Source organism: Lacerta agilis, chromosome 2 (genome assembly GCF_009819535.1).
Source record: "Lacerta agilis isolate rLacAgi1 chromosome 2, rLacAgi1.pri, whole genome shotgun sequence".
Taxonomy (NCBI): domain Eukaryota; kingdom Metazoa; phylum Chordata; class Lepidosauria; order Squamata; family Lacertidae; genus Lacerta; species Lacerta agilis.
Window position 1 is genome coordinate 4,415,599 of NC_046313.1, and position 19,305 is coordinate 4,434,903.

General features: G+C 43.1%; 1 protein-coding gene across 3 annotated transcripts in view; it reads right to left on the reverse strand.

Annotated features, from left to right (window-relative positions):
• DCTN2 (dynactin subunit 2) overlaps positions 1 to 18,632 on the reverse strand; it is a 44,032-nt gene extending 25,400 nt beyond the window's left edge. For 2 of the 3 annotated variants that reach the window (XM_033137616.1, XM_033137607.1), the window contains exons 1-2: positions 18,487 to 18,632; positions 16,424 to 16,492 (exon numbers count right to left, since the gene is read on the reverse strand). In XM_033137616.1, the coding sequence (XP_032993507.1) occupies positions 16,424 to 16,492; positions 18,487 to 18,522 (105 nt within the window). In that variant the 5' untranslated portion in view covers positions 18,523 to 18,632. Of the gene's footprint in view, positions 1 to 5,395; positions 5,405 to 16,423; positions 16,493 to 18,486 lie in introns of all 3 variants that reach the window. The other variant, XM_033137601.1, reaches the window with a different exon arrangement.
• Positions 18,633 to 19,305: the final 673 nt, after the last annotated feature.

Consider the following 19,305-nt stretch of genomic DNA (forward strand, 5'->3'; position numbering starts at 1 on the left):
CTCTCTCTCTCTGTGTGTGTGTGTGTGTGTGTGTGTGTGTCTGTGTCTCTCTCTCTCTCTCTCTCTCACACACACACACACACACAGGGAGAGGGAGAGGGAGAGAGTGTGTGTGTTAACTTGCTCCCAGAGCAAAACATGCCTCTGGTTAACCTAAGTGAGACTTCTTGGTTTGCCTTGCTGGCAAAGTGCTCAAGATATACTCCAATTCTGGTTCACTGAAGGCTGGGCGATTGAGAACATGTCAAAAGCATCCTTGTGCCTCAGTGCCAGACACGCAGTGAAGAGAAACAAGAAGTCCTTCAAACTGGTTCCCCCCCCCTACTTTAGCAAGCTGGCCACAGAAGCCAGAATCATTTCCCTAACTCTACAAGCAGTGACACAGCTATGTAATTTTAGACTTGGCACTTAATGGTACTGGATGGCGGCAGGTGGGGGGGGGGGAGAACTAGGTGGGGGGTAATTTATACTACTTCAGAAGTGGTGACCTGGCCCTGTTGTATCTGCAGCCCATTACTTCTGCCCCAAAGCCTGATGGCACCCACTGCCAGCCAAGGATTCAATATGCCTTTTTTAATGTTAGTCTCACTAGGTACCTGACTGATGGGGTGGGGGTGGGGGGATGGAAATGGCTAGCAGGTGGCAGAGGAAGCCAGCTTGTTTTTTTAGGAACCAGAGAGACTCCTCATGCTGCATTCTCTCCAGACAGCAAATCTGAAAAACTTCAAAGAGCACGGCTTGTCCCAGAATACCCAGGGGACTGGAAAAGATCCTCCTCAGGAGCATGCAGATGAAACGTGGAGGGGGTGGAGAGAGCAATCAAAGCACATTTTACAGCAATGTGAGCCTCTCACATATGTATGCATGGCTGCAGTATATCAGCTTAGCGTTATTGTGCTCTTCCCCATTAGATGGTTGCCCCAACTGCTGGTCGCCTCTCTCCCCCCTTGTTGAGGTAACAAAGCACCCCACAGAAAGTTGCCACTTGCTGTTGGCAGGCACAGAAGTGTCCTCACATTAGAGAAGCTAAGTTGGAAGTTGCCCAGTGCAAGCTCTTCTTCTCACATGTATGTTCTTTGGAGGAGGAGGAGCAAGCAGAAAAGAGTGCTATTTGGTATGCTAAAGGAGCATGGGTTGAGGATTCTCCTTCTCCACTTTCTTCCATACAAGTCTATTTAAGTCCTACGGAAATCAGTGGAAACAAAATAGAAAATTCTTTCCAGTAGCACCTTAGAGACCAACTGAGTTTGTTCTTGGTATGAGCTTTCGTGTGCACGAAAGCTCATACCAAGAACAAACTCAGTTGGTCTCTAAGGTGCTATTGGAAAGAATTTTCTATTTTGTTTCGACTATGGCAGACCAACACGGCTACCCACCTGTAACTGGAAATCAGTGGGACACCCACATTCTCTCACAAATTTTAATGGGCATCTAACTTTGGACACATTCACACCATTCGTGGCTTCCCTCCCACACAGAGTCCTGGAAACTGTAGTTTACTCCTAAGCAAACTACAGTTCCCAGCACCCTTTAACTATGGTTCCCAGGATTCTTTGGTGGGAAGCCATGGGCATAAACTGTAAAATGTGGATATGATCCTCTCTCTATCCAGGGATAATGAAGCAGGTGCTTCACTGGGTTCCAAGTGTCTTTTTCCTTAGTAGAAAACCTACTGGCATCATCAGCCCAAACACATAACAAGATTGCAGCATCCTTGTGCTACCTAGGGGGCATCTACACAGGTATTATGGCCTACATTGCCTCAGCTCTGCCCTGCCAATATAGGGCAGCCATCAGCAAAGCATTCAGTGCCACTACAGTCAGAGTCTGCACAAGGTTTCCCCACCTACGGCAAGCAGAGAGGCAGCTAACAGAGGCCACGTGACCAAGCAAGGAGTTGTCTCTGGCAGAGGGAACAAAGAAGAGGCTGGAATCTGCTTCCTGGGCTGTGAGGTAGGCTTGAAAGGAGCCATTTTTCTCAGCTCGACATTCAGCTGACACAGACTTGACACCTGCCAAGCTTAAGCATGGATTTCAATGACAGCAGTTTTAAGCCTGTGCTAAACTTTCCATATTGAAATCAATATGGTTTTTTTGGGGGGGATGCTTAACTTTGGCAGAATCATGCCTAGTTTTCTTTTTAAGTACTAACAAAAGCAATAATGTGGTGATTAAGACATCTGACAGTCTCAGTTTTTTGCTTCTGCTGAAATCATACCCAAAGCTGGAGTGGGGTGGAGCCGGGGGGACGGACAGACGGACGGACGGACCCAGGGGAAAATAGGAATAAAATGTTAAGTGTTCTAAGAAAGGATGGGCTGTGTCTTTCATCTTCAGAACTTCCCTTCTACATTCCACTCCCTTGCACACAAATCTCCCACAATGCATTTCACATGCAGTGATCTTATAGAAAAGCAGGACTAAGAAAAAGGATTTCAAAATTTCAAGGCACCAGTATTAAAGATTTAGGAATCAGCCCTGCATAGGGATGGAATGTATGGCACATACCCTTGTAATTGTCAGATATATGTATATGTATATATTTAAGTTATAAAAATGCATAATCAAAATAAAATTTAAAAAGTAATTGTCAGATACCCTTGTAAATCAGATGTTTAGGATTTTTCCAGCCTTGACTTGACAGAGTGAGACAAGAGCACCATAAAGGCAGCTTACAGATCAAGCTGGTTGGGAAAGACTGCCAGAAAAAAATCAATGTTTCAATCAGGTTTGGGTCTCCCTCCCCTCCAGATTTGATTTTGCATACTCAGGGCAGGCTGTTACACTTTCAACAGGCTTAGAGTCCGAAGCTGCTCAGTTCTCAGACTGAAAACATAGCTATTTTTCTACTTCACTTCTCTTCTACTTCCTTGCTCATTATTCATTCTGATATTAGCCTAGGTCTGTGCAATGTGTCTGTGCTACACAAATAAGAGGGGTCGGCAGGGCTGTGTGTGCAGGGGTGAGGGGTGAAATGAGCGAGTCCCTCACACAGCTCCTACTCATGAAACTCCCAGGGTGACCTTGGGCTAGTCACTGCCTCTCAGCCTAACCTACCTCATAGGGTTGTGCCAAGGATAATAAGGAGGGGGGGGGGAGAATCATGTATGCCACTTTCAGACCCTTAGAGGAAAGGTGGGATAAAAATGTAGTAATATATAAATAGCTAACATCTTTAAAACTTAAAATGTTAGAAACTGATTGAAGAAGTCTTAAACAACCGTGATCTGGTGCAGATGTAACAGGTGTAATGATGGTTCCTGCCAACCATGCATAGTTTGCAATTGGCGAGCCTGCACTGTCCCCCACAATTCCCCCCACCCTTCCCTTGTCACCTTGAACCACGGTTTAACTGTTAAACTTCAATGTTCTATCAGCACCAGTGTTAACCACGGCTTGCAAACCCAGAACAAACCTTGGTTTCAATCTCCAGGTAAGATGGGGACTCTAGTTAGCATGACATCATTGGAGAGGCAATTATAAATTGTGATTAATTTTCACTGTTTCCCGCAAGGGGACAATGACAATAAAGATTTGTTCTATTCTACTCTATTCTAAATCTGACAACAAGTATGGAAGAATCCACACTGGAGAGGGGAGGAAGGTGAATTCCTATGGCTGGATCCTGCAAACCACAATTTTGATGAAGCCAGAATTATATCTGCATGGGGTCTATTTGGTCTTCTTCTCTTATTGCCATGTCATCTGCATATTATATGGTGGCAAACACATGTAATTTTAATGCCAGGGTTTACCACACTGTCTATGGCACGCATTCCTATCACAGGTAGGATGGAGAGCTGAGAAATGAAGTGAAGGGGAGCCATTGTACTGTAAGAATTGGAAGAGAAGGCTGGGCAATGCCATTGAACTCAACAGGGATTACTTCTCAGTAGTCTCATATAGCATTCCACTGTAAAAATTACTGTCCTGAGGCTTAGGTGTTTCCTATGTGACATGCCTCAGACCCACCCAGGGTCATGACTCTAATTTTGCTGCATATGTAAACTGATCTGTCAAGAACGAGTTTTGTAAGGGAAGGAACACTTGCGAGATCCAGTGGGTTTAAAATGCAATAGACCAGGCATTCAAGCCAAACCATCCCTTCCGAGTTGGAAACCCTGATCCTAAATATCAGGTGTGGAAGTGGAAGGAACTTGGCTGTTGCTTATATGGCAAGGAGTGGGAAGAGCTCAGAGGCATGCATCTGACATACTTCGGAACTAAGAACCAGCACTCCAATGCAGATTCTCAGCCATGCCTCCATCCTGCAATGTCCGATACATCCTGCCCCTGCCAACCAACCTGCCTGGTTCTCCTATAATTTGTGCCACTTCAACACAAGCTACCTTTATTCCCCAGAATAAGGCTGGGCAATAACTGGTTTTCAATATCATGATATATCACCAGCAAACATCGCGATATATCAATATATCAAGATATCTGAAATAAAGAAAGAACTACGCAGAGGCGAAAATGACAATGTCCTGCAACTGCTACTACTTAAGGGTCTAAAACTGACAAATGATTATATTACCAATCACCTCATGGTCACTTTCAGCAGCAGGAAAGCCAAAATGCATCCCAACAGGACTTTGGATTGTCCTGAATACCACCATTTGGTATCCAAGCCCAAAACCAAAAGTCCTGTTGGGACGCATTTTGGCTTGCCTGTTGATGAAACTGAGTGTGTGATGATTGATAATATTGTCATTTATCTGTTTTAGACACCTAAGTAGTAGCAGTTGCCAGGACATTGTCCTGTTCACCTCTGTATAGTTCCATCCTTATTTCAGACATTGTGGTAGATTGCAATGTTTAGCTGGTGAGTTATCACAATTTTGAAAACCAGATTATTGCCTAGCCCTTACACACACTGTGACTTGCAATATATTGCCAGCTCAAATATTATGAAACACTTCAAACCGGTTTTGGACATTATATTGATATATCACCCAGCCCTACACCAGAATCTACCAAAGTGACCATTTTACCCTTCAGAGTGCAAAAAATAGGTAAATTAATGCAACTTCTATTGTACTTTCCCTTTTCTCCTGAATCAACAGGCTGAAATAAAATGAGGCTCCCTACTTCTCTCTCTGCTTTTCTTTTTCTTCTTTTCTTTTTCTTGAAAAAGCCTATAATCCCGAATTTATTGCTTTCCTCTGTTCTGTGCAAGAGCCCCAGTGAAAAGATAACAGCACCATGAATCACACACAAATATTATATATTAAAACAACCCTTGATTAATAATCATTGTTTCCCCACTGCCATATTATAAACAGGGATTTTAAAGTAATTAAAGAAGAGAAAAGTGCAGTTACCCACATGCAAAACACAAAAATTCTAGAAGCATGCAGAGAAATAAAATAAGAAGCATTTTTAATGGTCTTACTTGTGCAAACTAGTGTCCAGGCAAGGTGGTGTGAGGGGTGAAGGGGAAGAGCATTAGGAAAACTCAGATAAGTTCAAGTGTGCAACAGTTCAATACAAACACAGTTAAAACAGTTATTAGGCAAATTCCCAAAATAATAAGGTATCCTCTATGGCAGCTGCAAAGGAAAAAGCCTGTGGAACTAAAGCAGAGGTTAACAGAGCTGGATCAAAGGCCCCAAAAAACTTAGCAATTACATAACCTTCAAAAACAACATTAAAAACACACAAATGTCCTGGAGGTGCTTGTGGTACTCTCACTATAGCAACATGTACTCCCAACTTTTGTCTCACAGTACAATATGGTCAGAGATGTATTTGGAAACTGGAAGTTGCAAAATCAAAATGCAGCACTGTTATTCTCCACCTGTCATCTGAAGTGGTACAGCCCATTTTACCACCTCATTCCCAGCATCTTCAGGGCAGGCCTAATTTTGAATGGGAAACCCACCTACCCACCCTATCAGTTTCACGATACCAAGAACCACACACTCATAAACCAGGGCTGCGTGTATTCTGCAATCCAAACCATCAAATATTTTAATTGTGTGCAAAATTCTGCTTCCTGAGAATCTCCATTTTTGTTTTGAGGGCTGTTTCTTTATCCTTATAACTGCGAAAAAATAGGCTGAAGGTATGTGGGCAATGCTTTAAGGGCAAGAGGCACACTGGATTTTGTTGTTTAGTTGTTTAGTCACATCTGACTCTTTGTGACCCTATGGACCAGAGCACGCCAGGGACTCCTGTCTTCCACTGCCTCCTGCAGTTTGGTCAGACTCATGTTGGTAGCTTTGAGAACACTGTTCAACCATCTCATCCTCTGTCGTCCCCTTCTCCTTGTGCCCTCCATCTTTCCCAACATCAGGGTCTTTTCCAGGGAGTCTTCTCTTCTCATGAGGTGGCCAAAGTATTGGAGCCTCTGCTTCAGGATCTGTCCTTCCAGCGAGCACTCAGGGCTGATTTCCTTCAGAATGGATAGGGCTGTTTCTTTATCCTTATAACTGTGAAAAAATAGGCTGAAGGTATGTGGGCAATGCTTTAAGGGCAAGAGGCACACTGGATAGGATATGTCAATTTGCATTATTTAGACAGCTTACAGAAAAGTAGAATACATATAGCCATGCCCATAATGCAGGAGCAGCCAACACGATGTCCTGCAGACGTTGTTCGACTGCAACTCCCAGCAGTCCATGGCAAGAGCTGTGTTCCAAACATCTGGGAGGCACCACCCTGCCTACTTCTGCCATAACCTATTCTTTTCAAAATAGGCCTCAAATAGCTTCATCCACATCTGAAATCTGACATATGATCATCACACACACAAATGGACATTCATGCTGTGAGGTTTTAAAATTTCCTCAGAAGTGGACATGCGACTCTTGCTTCTTGCCATTTGGCTGCCATTTTCCTCATGAAAGGATTTTTTTTACATAATTTTGTAAAGAACCTCAAACTTAGAATTTGAACTTTAAAGCCCAGTGACTGACACTGCATGATAAATACCTATGTAGTTCTCTTCTCTCATATTTCATATTCTTATCTTGTCCATGTTCTTCTCTCTCCCTTACTTCATTCCTTCTAGGAATCTCTTCTGTGTTTATACTGTAAAACAGGCATGTCCAACAGGTAGATCATGATCTACTGGTAGATCACTGGACGTCTCTGGTAGATCACTGGCTCCCCCAAAAGAAACTCAGCAACTTTGGCTCCCCTAGAAAAGCTCTACATCTTTGCCCTGAAGCCCCTAAATCAGGGCTTTCATTCCTAAAAAAAGCTCAACTTTGACCCGAACCCCCCAAAACATGGATGGCTTTCCTTCCTAAAAAAAGCTCAACCATCTCGACCTGAACCCCCCAAAAGGGGGTAGATCACTGCCAGTTTTTAACTCTGTGAGTAGATCGCAGTCTCTTGGAAATTGGCCACCCCTGCTGTAAAATGTCATGTCCACTGATGACATTAATAGTAAAGCCTTCCAATACAAAACATATTAATTCTGAGAAAACAAAGTGTTATGAGTTCATGCCGAAAACTCTTCTTCACTCAACCTCCCGCTCCTCCCCACACCCCAGAACCCTCCGAGGAAAGAAGCTGATGCTCAACCAGCCTGTCCTTCCCTGTAAGGTTATCAAGCAGTGATGCCTGCAAAGAAGAAATTCTTTGCACACCTCCCCCAAGCACTGACCTACTTTCAAGGAGTGAATCATTTATAGGACGAAACCTTTATGCCAGCTCCCATCAGAGGAGCTCCTGTGCTCCCAACTTTTCATATGGACATCTTTAATGGCAGCCTCTTAAAATCCATAGCAGCTAGCAAAAAGAGCACTGCTTCTCTCTTTTGCTTTCTCAATGGCAGCCTTCTACCCCTCCCAACTCAGAGATCTGTTATTGTGGAGCATTTAGAAACTATTCAAGTGAGGAGGAGAACAACAGTTCCTGTCATTTATTTTCATAGAAGGTAATTACAGGATTAAAAACTGTGATGCTGTCAACTGCAACCCAATCTGCAAGTGCTGCTTCAGTCATCATGAAGCAAGCAAAGCCTTGAGCCTGTGTGTAGCCAATGTGGCGTTTTCCAGGTACCGGTAAGTAGTGGGCTCAGATAATGTGTGGCCCTCCAGATGTTTTTGAAGTTCAACTCGTATCCATCCCAGCCAGGGGTGATGGGAGCTGGGAGTCCAATCACATCTGTGTCATTAATGCCCAGGTAACTCAATGGATTGAATACTGTTATGTTATATGGGGCTCCCACTGAAGCTTCTTCTGGTACAGAGATGAAGAATCTGTGACCCTCCAGATATTGTTGGACTCCAACTCCCATCAGCTTCAGCCAGAATGGCCAACAGGGATGATGGGAGATGGAGTCCAACAACTCTTGAAGGTCCACCAATTCCTCACCCCTTCCTCTGTTGTAGATTCAAAAGGGACCTCAAGGGCCATCTAGTCCAATCCCCTGCAATGCATGGTCCCCATCCAATTTGAAACCACATTGGAACCTGCTTAGCTTTGCAAATGTGCTAACAGTTTTATTCCTGCCCCAATGGTCACCCTCCCAACTCACAAAGGGGAATAGGAACAGTGATAGGGCAGCAGAGCTAGTACATGCTTCCCTGCTTTTATGTGTTTACTTTACAAACATAAATAATGCCTTCCCACACACATCTTTGTACCCCCCAATTACCTATATCTTTAACCTGCCACCATTCCCCTCCCTGGCGAAACAACTTTCATGCAATATAAATTCCAGCCCAATATGGGGTTTAAAATTCAAACGTGGTTTTAGTTAGTGCACAGCACATGATGCTATATAAAAAGGTGCAAGTTTCCTTAAACAGCTATGTTAATTATTCACGCTAAATATGGAATCTTACTGGTAATTTGATATGGTGCAAGATTAGCAGGTTTCTGAATCCTATGCAGAAAACCAGATGTTCCGACCATAAGGGCAGGGTCAAAATGTTATATATATGGAATAGGTAGCCACTAGTATCAAATGTTTAGGCACCCAGGTGCTGGGGATTTATGTCAAGACTACGTAAGGGAACTGGTGCCCCTCAGCTAGGACTGCCAAAGTAATGTATTATTCAAACCCTCTTCCCTCACCCTCCTCTCCCCTCCCCACAGCCAGTTACTATGAGATTAAATGTACCTCATGCAATTCCTCTTAGGAGTACTGCATGCTTAGAAAGAAACACAGCTTCTGTGTAGCCCACAGCAAAGTATTTAAGGACAAACAATACCAGGTTGCATGGCTGGTTTTCACAGGGAGATAGGACAAAATGCTAAAACACAAACCTTGACTGCTGGAGTCCAGCAACTATTACTAGTATCCCTCCTTGACAGAGAGGGTGGGTACTACAGAAAGCCACAAACCAAGTATTTTGTAGCATATGCTGGAGGCGAATCACATCCAAGACTCAAATATGAGCAGCCATCACATCTGAAACATAGAGGTATGAATGATGCAGAAGAAAGATTTTTTTCTCCCCCCTTTTCACAATACTAGAATTTGGGGTCACCCACTGAAACTGGTTGGCAGTAGGACCAAGAAAGACAAGAGGAAGTACTTGACGTGTGTGTGTGTGTGTGTGTGTGTGTGTGAAATTATAATTCCCTGCTGCTGAACAGCTCCCACACAGTGTGTAATTTAACTGATGGAATTCATAACCACAAGAAAAAGTAATGGCCATGGCCTTAAGATGCCTTGTAAGAGTATGCTAAATTCTTCAAAGATAAGTCTATCAAGGGAGGTTAGGCATAATAATTAAAGAGACTCTCCATTATCAGAAACTGCATAGGCTACATAGGCCGACAATTCCATGCCCCATTTTTAAGCTTCCAAAAGCAAATGGCCAACCATAGCTAGAAACAGCATGATAGACTAGATCAGTGATGGGAAACTGGTGGCTTTCCCACCAGGTGATGGACTTCAGGGGTGGGAGCTGTCCATCAGCACCGGCCAACATGGCCAATAGCCAGTGATGGTGAGAGCTGTAGACCAGCACCATCTGGAGAACCTTAGGTTTTCCAATGACCCAAGTTCATTTGGTCTAGTGTTGCCTACTGCAACCTTTCCCTTTCTGGTGCCCTCTAGATGCTTTCGAGTACAAGTCCTAGCCAGCATGGTCAGCAATCATGGGAGTTGTAGTCCAAAGCATCTGGAGGGCACCAGGTGGGGAAGGCTCTCCAGGGTGTCAGGAAAAGAAGAGTCTTACTCAGGGCTAGTACCAGAATTCCTTTAATTGGCCCTGCAGGAACAGAACCTGAGACCATCTTGCAGTGCTACCATTGAACTATGGTCCCTCTTCTGAAAAGCCATATGGAAGACAAAGGCTGGCAAAGAAAAATTCTGTCTCAAACTCATTGCGCTTTGCATTTTTAGCCTGCATCCGCAGCATTTCCCTAGAAAGAAAATGCAACGTATCATTTTCCAGCCTTTTTTAAAAATCACCTTTCCTCTAAAAAGGTTTGTTGTTGTTTAGTTGTTTAGTCGTGTCCGACTCTTTGTGACTCCATGGACCAGAGCACACCAAGCACTCCTGTCTTCCACTGCCTCCCACAGTTTGGTCAGACTCATGCTGGTAGCTTTAAGAACACTGTCCAACCATCTCGTCGTCCTCTGTCGTCCCCTTCTCCTTGTGCCCTCCATCTTTCCTAACATCAGGGTCTTTTCCAGGGAGTCTTCTCTTCTCATGAGGTGGCCAAAGTACTGGAGCCTCAGCTTCAGGATCTGTCATTCCAGTGAGCACTCAGGCCTGATTTCCTTAAGAATGAATAGGTTTGATCTTCTTGCAGTCCATGGGACTCTCAAGAGTCTCCTCCAGCACCATAATTCACCCTAAAAAGGTTAGGGTGTAAGAATTAGGAGTACAGGCAACTCCCAATTTGTGCAGGAGTTACGTTCCAAAGTACCACACATTTAAATGAAATCGTTATATTTGAAACACCATTGAGAAACCTTGCAAAGACCCCGTTCGAATGCTTCCCCGCCCCTTTTTGTGATGTTTTCAGGTCACTTCTGGGTCCGGCATGATACATAGTTGCACACATATTGAACACGCATGAATGGGGAGTTGTCTGTATTCCATTGCCTCCAGTATGGCACATGTTCTTAATAAGAGGGGGGCCCCAAATGGCAAGATGACTTTACTGCAGATGTGGCCAACCGCATTCAAAATAGTGATACACTACTTGGAAGGATGCCCACAACCACTGGGGGATGCAACTGCACTGAGAGACATGTTTAAATAACCTGCATATGTTGATTTCTGGAGTATGCCAAGCCATTCTTGTCCATCCACTGCCTTTTCTAGGAGCCTGCTTTGCACACATTAGTGTAAACACTTTGGGGGGGGGGGTCATTTCAAGTGATGTGTCAGAAGCCACCCTCTTCCCATGATAGTGGAGGTATATGACTGGACTGCTAAGGTCTGAGAGACAACATGTGCACACACTGCAAGAAACTACCACATACTCAAAAGGCTACACAAAACTAGGAATAGGCCAATCCAGTCCCTTAATTCTAAGCAGACACTTTAAGTGCCCTTCCAAGAATCTGGGCAGCGGTTTCTTAAGCATGAGGCTAAGTCCAAGTTCGGACACTTGGGCTGCTTTCTCCTGGTTCCTTCATGTACAGCCACAGCTGCATGGGAGCTGTTTTTGCATTATGTTCAATACGAACTCAAGCCAAAAGATGGGTGTCCATCACTCATTTTAAATCAGATGGCTGTGAACTGCAATTCTGAGCATTATTATATGGATCTAAGTGACCCTGAAATCAATGGGAGTGATTTCCAAAGTTCACATGATCAGGACAAGGGACCCAGAAGCTATAATTATAATATTTAGATTTCAAATAAGAATTAAGTTACTGGATAACTATTCTTCCCCATTCTAATGCACATCCAAGGAAAGTCATACTAGTGTGTCTATGTATTGCTTTCATGGAAATGGTCTCAGACCTCAAACAGCTTGAGAGCTACTACTTGAAATGGCTGAAAATCATTACAGCAGAAAAAGTACTAAAATCCAGGATTCACAGAAGGAATATGGACACTTGGCCCGTCTAGTCCAGCATCCTGTTCTCACGGGAGCCATGCAGATGCTTGTGGGAAGCCTGCAAGCAGAACATGAGCACAATAGCCCTCTCCCTACCTGTGTTGGCACACCTGACCCCTCCTCCACCCCTAAAGGTCATGGCGGTTGACTGATGATGGCGACCATGCACCATGCATGTCAAAGTTGGTTCACAGGTTGGGGGAGAAAAAGTCTTGACCCACCAGGCCAAAAACTTTCCCCCACCCCTGTCCAAGGAACTAAGGAGCAGTTACACATGGGAGTATCCTATTTCATCTTCACTTTCTGAGATAGTCGAAACAAACAAACAAAAATTCTTTCCAGTAGCACCTTAGAGACCAACTGAGTTTGTTCTTGGTATGAGCTTTCGTGTGCATGCACACTTCTTCAGATACTATCTTTCTGAGATAGATTAGCCTAAAAGAGAGAAACTGGTCCAAAGTCACCCAGCAAGCTTCCTGGCTGAGTCAAGTCCCTTACCTCTAGTCCAACACTCTAACTCACTACACTTCATTGTTAAAAGTAATTTTATTTTTTTATGGGCCATTTTTCTCAACTTTATTTTTGTTATGCTCTCTTAAGAGTGGTAAGCCAACACAAGATTTTGAATCTTTATTCTGTCCTATCGCAAATAAAGGAACGGAAGACAAGACCTGGAACATACCAGCATGGAGATGCCACTGCCGCACTAACCCTTGCCAAATTCAGACCAAATAATGAAGATCAGTCAGTCAGCCCAGCTAGTTAATTGTGACAAATCCAGTCTGTTGTGATTCAATGCTAATTTAGGAGAGAGGGAAGCATTTTCTTTACTATGGAAAGCTTAGAGCAGAATTACTTGTTGAAGAAGGAAAGTGGCAGCAAGTGAAAGTTTAAGCACCTGCACACCACCTACTGCTTCTCCGCAGCAAACACACACACACACACCACTTTGTACCCTGGTGAAACACCCAGAATTGTGAATCTGACGCTACAGCACTACCCCAAAACAGCTGGAAGGACACACCAGTTTTCAAAGGGCGCTGTTCAGATATTGCCTTCTTCTTAGCTATGAAATCCAGAAGCTTCCCCCTACCCCTGCACAAAACACCCCTTTTGTAAAAATGAAAGCTGAGGTTTTTTCCCCCTCAGGCTTTTCTCAGAACAACCAAATTTCATGCTGCTTCATGTTATCTGTAGCCAAACAAGCCACTCCATACAACTACAGTTGCAACAATCCAATTGTGTTTAAAACTGAGGACAAACAGCCTCACCCATAAAACACACTTTTTTGCCCATCCTTATGCAAACAGTGTAGCTAAACTATGATGGATTCAGATCTTGGTAGAAATTCTACTAAAGACCACAATGTAACATAGGTGCTGTTCACTGCTCATCTGGACTGAGCAAAGATGGATCCAGGAGAGTAAACAAAGAGAAGCACCCACCTATTGTTCTAGCCAATACAGCACCTGGACATCTCACATTCTGAGAAAATTACAGCAAATACTGTAAATGAAATTAAAGCCTACACAAATGGGGGAGGACATAATGTATAGGCATGGCAGAACAGTCTGATGCTATTGCTGGTTAACTGTAAGAAATGCTGGAAACACGTTTTTCATTATAGGTTTCAGATTTCATCAGAGATTGGTGTTAAAACAGAATTGTTACCAATGGAAGAAGCACCAAGAGATGTACGCATCACAAGAGAACTACTGTTCAAGGAACACTCACAGCACAACTCTACACATGTCTACTCCTGAATGGGGTAACTGTGCCCCTGAAGGACCAGGTGCGCAGCCTGGGAGTCATTTTGGACTCACAGCTGTCCATGGAGGCGCAGGTTAATTCTGTGTCCAGGGCAGCTGTCTACCAGCTCCATCTGGTACGCAGGCTGAGACCCTACTTGCCCGCGGACTGTCTCACCAGAGTGGTGCATGCTCTGGTTATCTCCCGCTTGGACTACTGCAATGCGCTCTATATGGGGCTACCTTTGAAGGTGACCTGGAAACTGCAATTAATCCAGAATGCGGCAGCTAGATTGGTGACTGGGAGTGGCCGCCGGGACCACATAACACCAGTCCTGAGAGATCTACATTGGCTCCCAGTGCATTTCCGAGCACAATTCAAAGTGTTGGTGCTGACCTTTAAAGCCCTAAACGGCCTCGGTCCTGTATACCTGAAGGAGTGTCTCCACCCCCATCATTCAGCCCGGACACTGAGATCCAGCGCCAAGGGCCTTCTGGTGGTTCCCTCACTGCGAGAAGCAAAGCTACAGGGAACCAGGCAGAGGGCCTTCTCAGTAGTGGCGCCCTCCCATCAGGGGTCAGAGAGATAAACAACTACCTGACATTCAGAAAAAACCTGAAGGCAGCCCTTTTTAGGGAAGTTTTTAATGTGTGATATTTTTGTATTTGATTTCTGTTGGAAGCCACCCAGAGTGGCTGGGGAAATCCAGCCACATGGGCAGGGTACAAATAATAAATATTATTATTATTACTCAGGAATATATCCTACTGAGCTCAATGGGACTTACTCTAGATCCTCATTTAAAGTCATCCAAGTTGATGACTATCACTGTTTCTTTGGAATGACATACTTGTGCCTATTTTCTCAGCTCTGGACAGAGCCCTGCAGGGTGGATAAAAATCAATGATTTAAAAAAAAAATCCAAAAACAAATCGGATTTTTTTATTTAAATCGGATTTTTTTAAAATAAAATGCTTTTTGAGGAAAATATATTACCATCCAAAGGTTATTCAATCATGAAATAAAGATTAGTTTTTTAATGATGTAGAATAAGGCTGTATATGTTTAATTTTTTGGTAAATAAATTCCATTAATCCATTCACAATGTCATTTATGCTCTTCCAGAGGTTTTTGTAAAATTATTGGGCAGTTTCTCTGCCTACAAGATATTATCACAGATGCTTGGTTTACTTTTGCAGTTCTCAAAACTGAATTTGACTCAGCAGAGATCACATGCCTCTTCTTCACAGCAAAAATGTTATAACATGAATAGAGTTGAAAAAAGACCTTAATCCTATTGTTCTACAAACCTATGAATACAGAATTAACCCCTTCAGTGTTAAGTTTCAAGAAGTTCAGTGAATAGAATAGAAACAATATTTTTCTGATTGTTTGGAGTGGAATGGATCTAATAAATCTATTTACCGGTAAATTGCTATTATTAAGGTAATGATTATTTTTCTCCTTCCTAAGTACAACAGAAAAGTTGTCCAAATATGAATGATTAACCTATTAAATTGGGGATAAAAAAACTAATATGAAAAGTTGTTATTCTAAAAATCTTCATCTACTTGCATATTAAAGTTATACCAGCAAGAATTAGACTTTATGTAGAAAACTGTGAATTAAATCAAGCCTTACTGACTAGTGATTTAAATCATGATTTAAATCGTGCTTTAAATCAAATGCACCCTGGAGCCCTGGTTCCTAAACATTTGGTGTTTGCTCCTGAAATCCAAAATATTTTCCAGCCATGAACATGCAAACAGATTTCCTCCCCCCCCCCCATATATATACATGTGAAAACAGTCTAGCTTATTCCACTTGCAATACCAAACCTCACTCCTGGCAACATTGTTGGGTACAAAAGTCTAGAACTAGACTGTCAGGATTTAAGGTTAGTTTGCCATTTCTAATTTCAGATACCAAACTGATGTTGATATATGAACAAAGGCAGCACAATTAATCTATCACTGTCTTTCAAGCAACTGATGTATTCTTCTGTATCTCCTGAAATCCATTTTCCTGGACCAGGGCTGTCACCATAGCATACAGTTGTTAATATCCTATATTCATTTCAGCAAGGGTCCCATAAAAGAGCTGCTATTAAAAATCAATGAATGCCTCCAGCACAGGTTTTTTTTTACCAAAACCTTCAAGATTACTTCAGGAGGGCTTTGCACTCTGAAGATAAAGGCATCCAATTTCATGTCTTTTCTCAAAGGCAAACACAGCTCTTTCCTAGCAAGCAGGAATAAGAACAAGTTCAAAAGCTTTCAAAACTTCAACTTTTCTACTAATACTTTAAACATCTAATCTCAATTTAAAGGAATGTTATTAAGGAACAGCACGAGCCCTCCTTAGATATCCATAGTTTAGAAATATTTGGTAGAATCCGATTAGGGGGAAATTATTGAGACTGGGGTGGACAGACGTTCACAAAATTCATTATGAATGCTTTCCACCTTTTTTAACCTTAAAAATGATTTAGATATCCGGATCCTTTTTAAAAAATATTTAAGCTACCAAATTCTATCACATACCCACCCCATACACCCTTTCACCCAGTCAAATCTACAGCAGCATGGTCAAAAGAAACATTTGGAGATGGTTTGAGGGCTTGGCACACCCACGTAACACATCCAGAACACTACTGAAGACATGAATAAGTTTCACATGATCTTACCGCATCAAACTCCGCTTGATCATCTTCTGGGAGATCACTTGTTTCATAAACATCAGGCTCGTTCCTGGCCTGGAAAACACAAAGATAATCCAGTAAGGCTAGAGACAAAGAGACAGAAGGTCAGAACAGACCCAAAAGTGTTCTACAGCAATGATATGCCCTCAAAGCAGGAATGAATAAACTCTCATCATCCAAAACAAAATAAAAAATAAAAAAATTCCTTCCAGTAGAGACCAACTAAGTTTGTTCTTGGTATGAGATTTCGTGTGCATGCACACTTCTTCATCATCCAGACAATCGGAGAGCAGAAGTAAACAAGATGCTACCAGGTTAGGATTAGTTTGAATGGGTTGAGTAAACACACCAAGCTGTGACTAACTTTACAACATTACATATAAATCCACAAAAGTCACAAACATTGGTACTAGCCCACCAGCCCTTAACTTAAAAGAACATCTATGGCCTAAAACCGTAGATTTCAAAACTTCTATCTTAAGGGAATCCTTTCACTGTGGACACATCTTTTGAGGATTGCTGGAGAACATGCTAGGATGAACACTCAGCTCATTTGAGAAGCTGGTTGAGCCTGTCTAAACTTTGAGAACTTCTTGAAACTTAACACTGAAGGGGTTGATTCCTTGCTAGGGAAGAATGGTAGACGTGGTAAAGTTCTCGTTATAGGATACTTGACTACTACTACTACTACTACTACTGAACTTACCACTAAGGAACCTGATTAGCTCACATTTAACTCCAGGGGTGAGCACTTATAAACCTAACCCCTGAAATGTTCCCCACAAAGAATGTGGCTCTCAGGTTAAAAAAGGTTCCCCACAGATATAAAGTAGAAGAAAATGGATGGGGCATGTATAGATAGGATATGTTGCTCTTTACATGGGACCTCAAGTCATGACACTGTCCTTCCTGAACAACTGAGCTGCTCTACCAAACAAACTCCATAGAATGTTTGGGAAAAGAACAATTTGCTTGAAAATACCCAGAAGCCAAAACACAAAACTATCATGAATAATTTCCTAAATTCCCAGGGTACAACATCCCTAACTGAATAAAAACACAACTGTTCGGGCATCAGCAAGAAGCAGTTCAACAATTAATCACAGGCCCACCACCTACTAACCCTTTATTGAATGTGGCCAGTGCTCCTATGCGGGTCACACTGCAAGGCAAAATGATGCCCAAATGCTAACAGTCAGGTTGCAAGCTTACAGAAATTGGGGCAGGGGTGAATGTACCCATTTCCCTCAAATGATGGTGTGGAGACCACCAACCTTGGGAAGCTCCTTGGCTGTGGATAAAATCCACAAGGAAATTCACATCCCAATGGAAGTGGGGAAAGCGAATGGAGGTGCTTATGGAGTGATGATGCCTAACTTGGGCGAGGCATCTCACCACGGCTCATCAATAGAGCACCTGCTTTGCCTGTTCATATCCCTGTCTGAAATCCTGGACAGCCACTGCCAGTCAGTGTAGGCACTACTGTACTAGATGGACCAACCGCCTGACTCAGCACTGTATTTATTTGTTTGTTTTTATTTTGTAAACTGCCCTGTGATCCTCGGATGAAGGGTGGTGTGTGTGTGTGTGTGTGTGTGTGTGTGTTTTTAAGGCAGCTTCCTATGAGATTTGTCACAACCTCTCGCGGCTGAAGAGAAAGGCACTCTGCACATCCTCTGGAACACTACTGTGAACCACCCTGGGAATCTTCGAATGAAGATACAAATATACACATACATATTATTATTATTATTATTTATTATATCACGCGTTTTTTGATGTTGTCAGGGTCATAGAATCAAGCCCTAGCCCCATTTAAGCTCCCATTCAGGATCCAGGATCCTCCCGCCCCCGGCAGTTTCTTCCCTTGTTCCCTGCAGTGTAGACCCCCACCCCCACCCCGTCTCCAAGATGCCGCCGCCCCAACAACCCCATGAAACAAAGCGAAGCGAGGCGGCCCCACCCGTCTTCTTCTCCTCCCCTCCTCTGCCCTGCCCCGGAACCTTTCTCGCCCCCCACCCCACCCCGCTCCCTTCCCGCACACTCACAATGCCGGGCAGGTCCGCATACTTGGGGTCGGCCATAGCCAGGTAGAGGGACGGGCAGAATCCGCCTAGGCCGGGCGATGGTGGGGGTGGGGGAAGGAAGAAAACCCAAATATCGCGAGAACAGGCAAAAAAAAAAACCAACAACCAAAAACCACCTCAGAGTATAGTACAAAGGAAGAATGAGGTAGGTCGTTCGACCGCGCAGTGCCTTCTGGGACTTGTAGTCGCCAAAGGAGTTGCGGAGTAGGCGTTTTTAACTTGAGTGTTGCTAGGGGACGGAAAATGTACGCCGCTGCTATTATTCTCGACGTATGCTGACAACTGATAACGCAAAACGAGGGTTTTAATTAAAAATAATAATCAAATTGATTTTTTGCTTGGTTCCCTGAGCCTACTTATTCATGGATGGTGATGATGCTCTGCACTTGTAGAATTGAATTTGCTTTTTAGTACATAAAAGCAGTGCTTTTTTCATTAAAAATGTTTAGGGGTACTCTCATTTTGGCTCAAGAAAATCACCATTTTATAGTTCAAATTGGGAAACATAAATACAGTAAATGGACAAAAGTACAAAGATTCACAAAATGTTTAGGGGTATGGGTACCCCTGCGTCCCCCCAGAAAAAAAGCACTGCATAAAATATTCTCAGTCCTCCGCATGTGGACTTAGGAGGCACATAGTCATTTACAGGGATGAATGACCTGGGTCACCCCGAGCCTTTTAATCAATTATTCTTTTTATCAATTATTTGTCAACTCAGGAATATAACCTTTTTGTGCCTTTTACTGATACCAGCAGACAAAATTGCCAACAGTAATA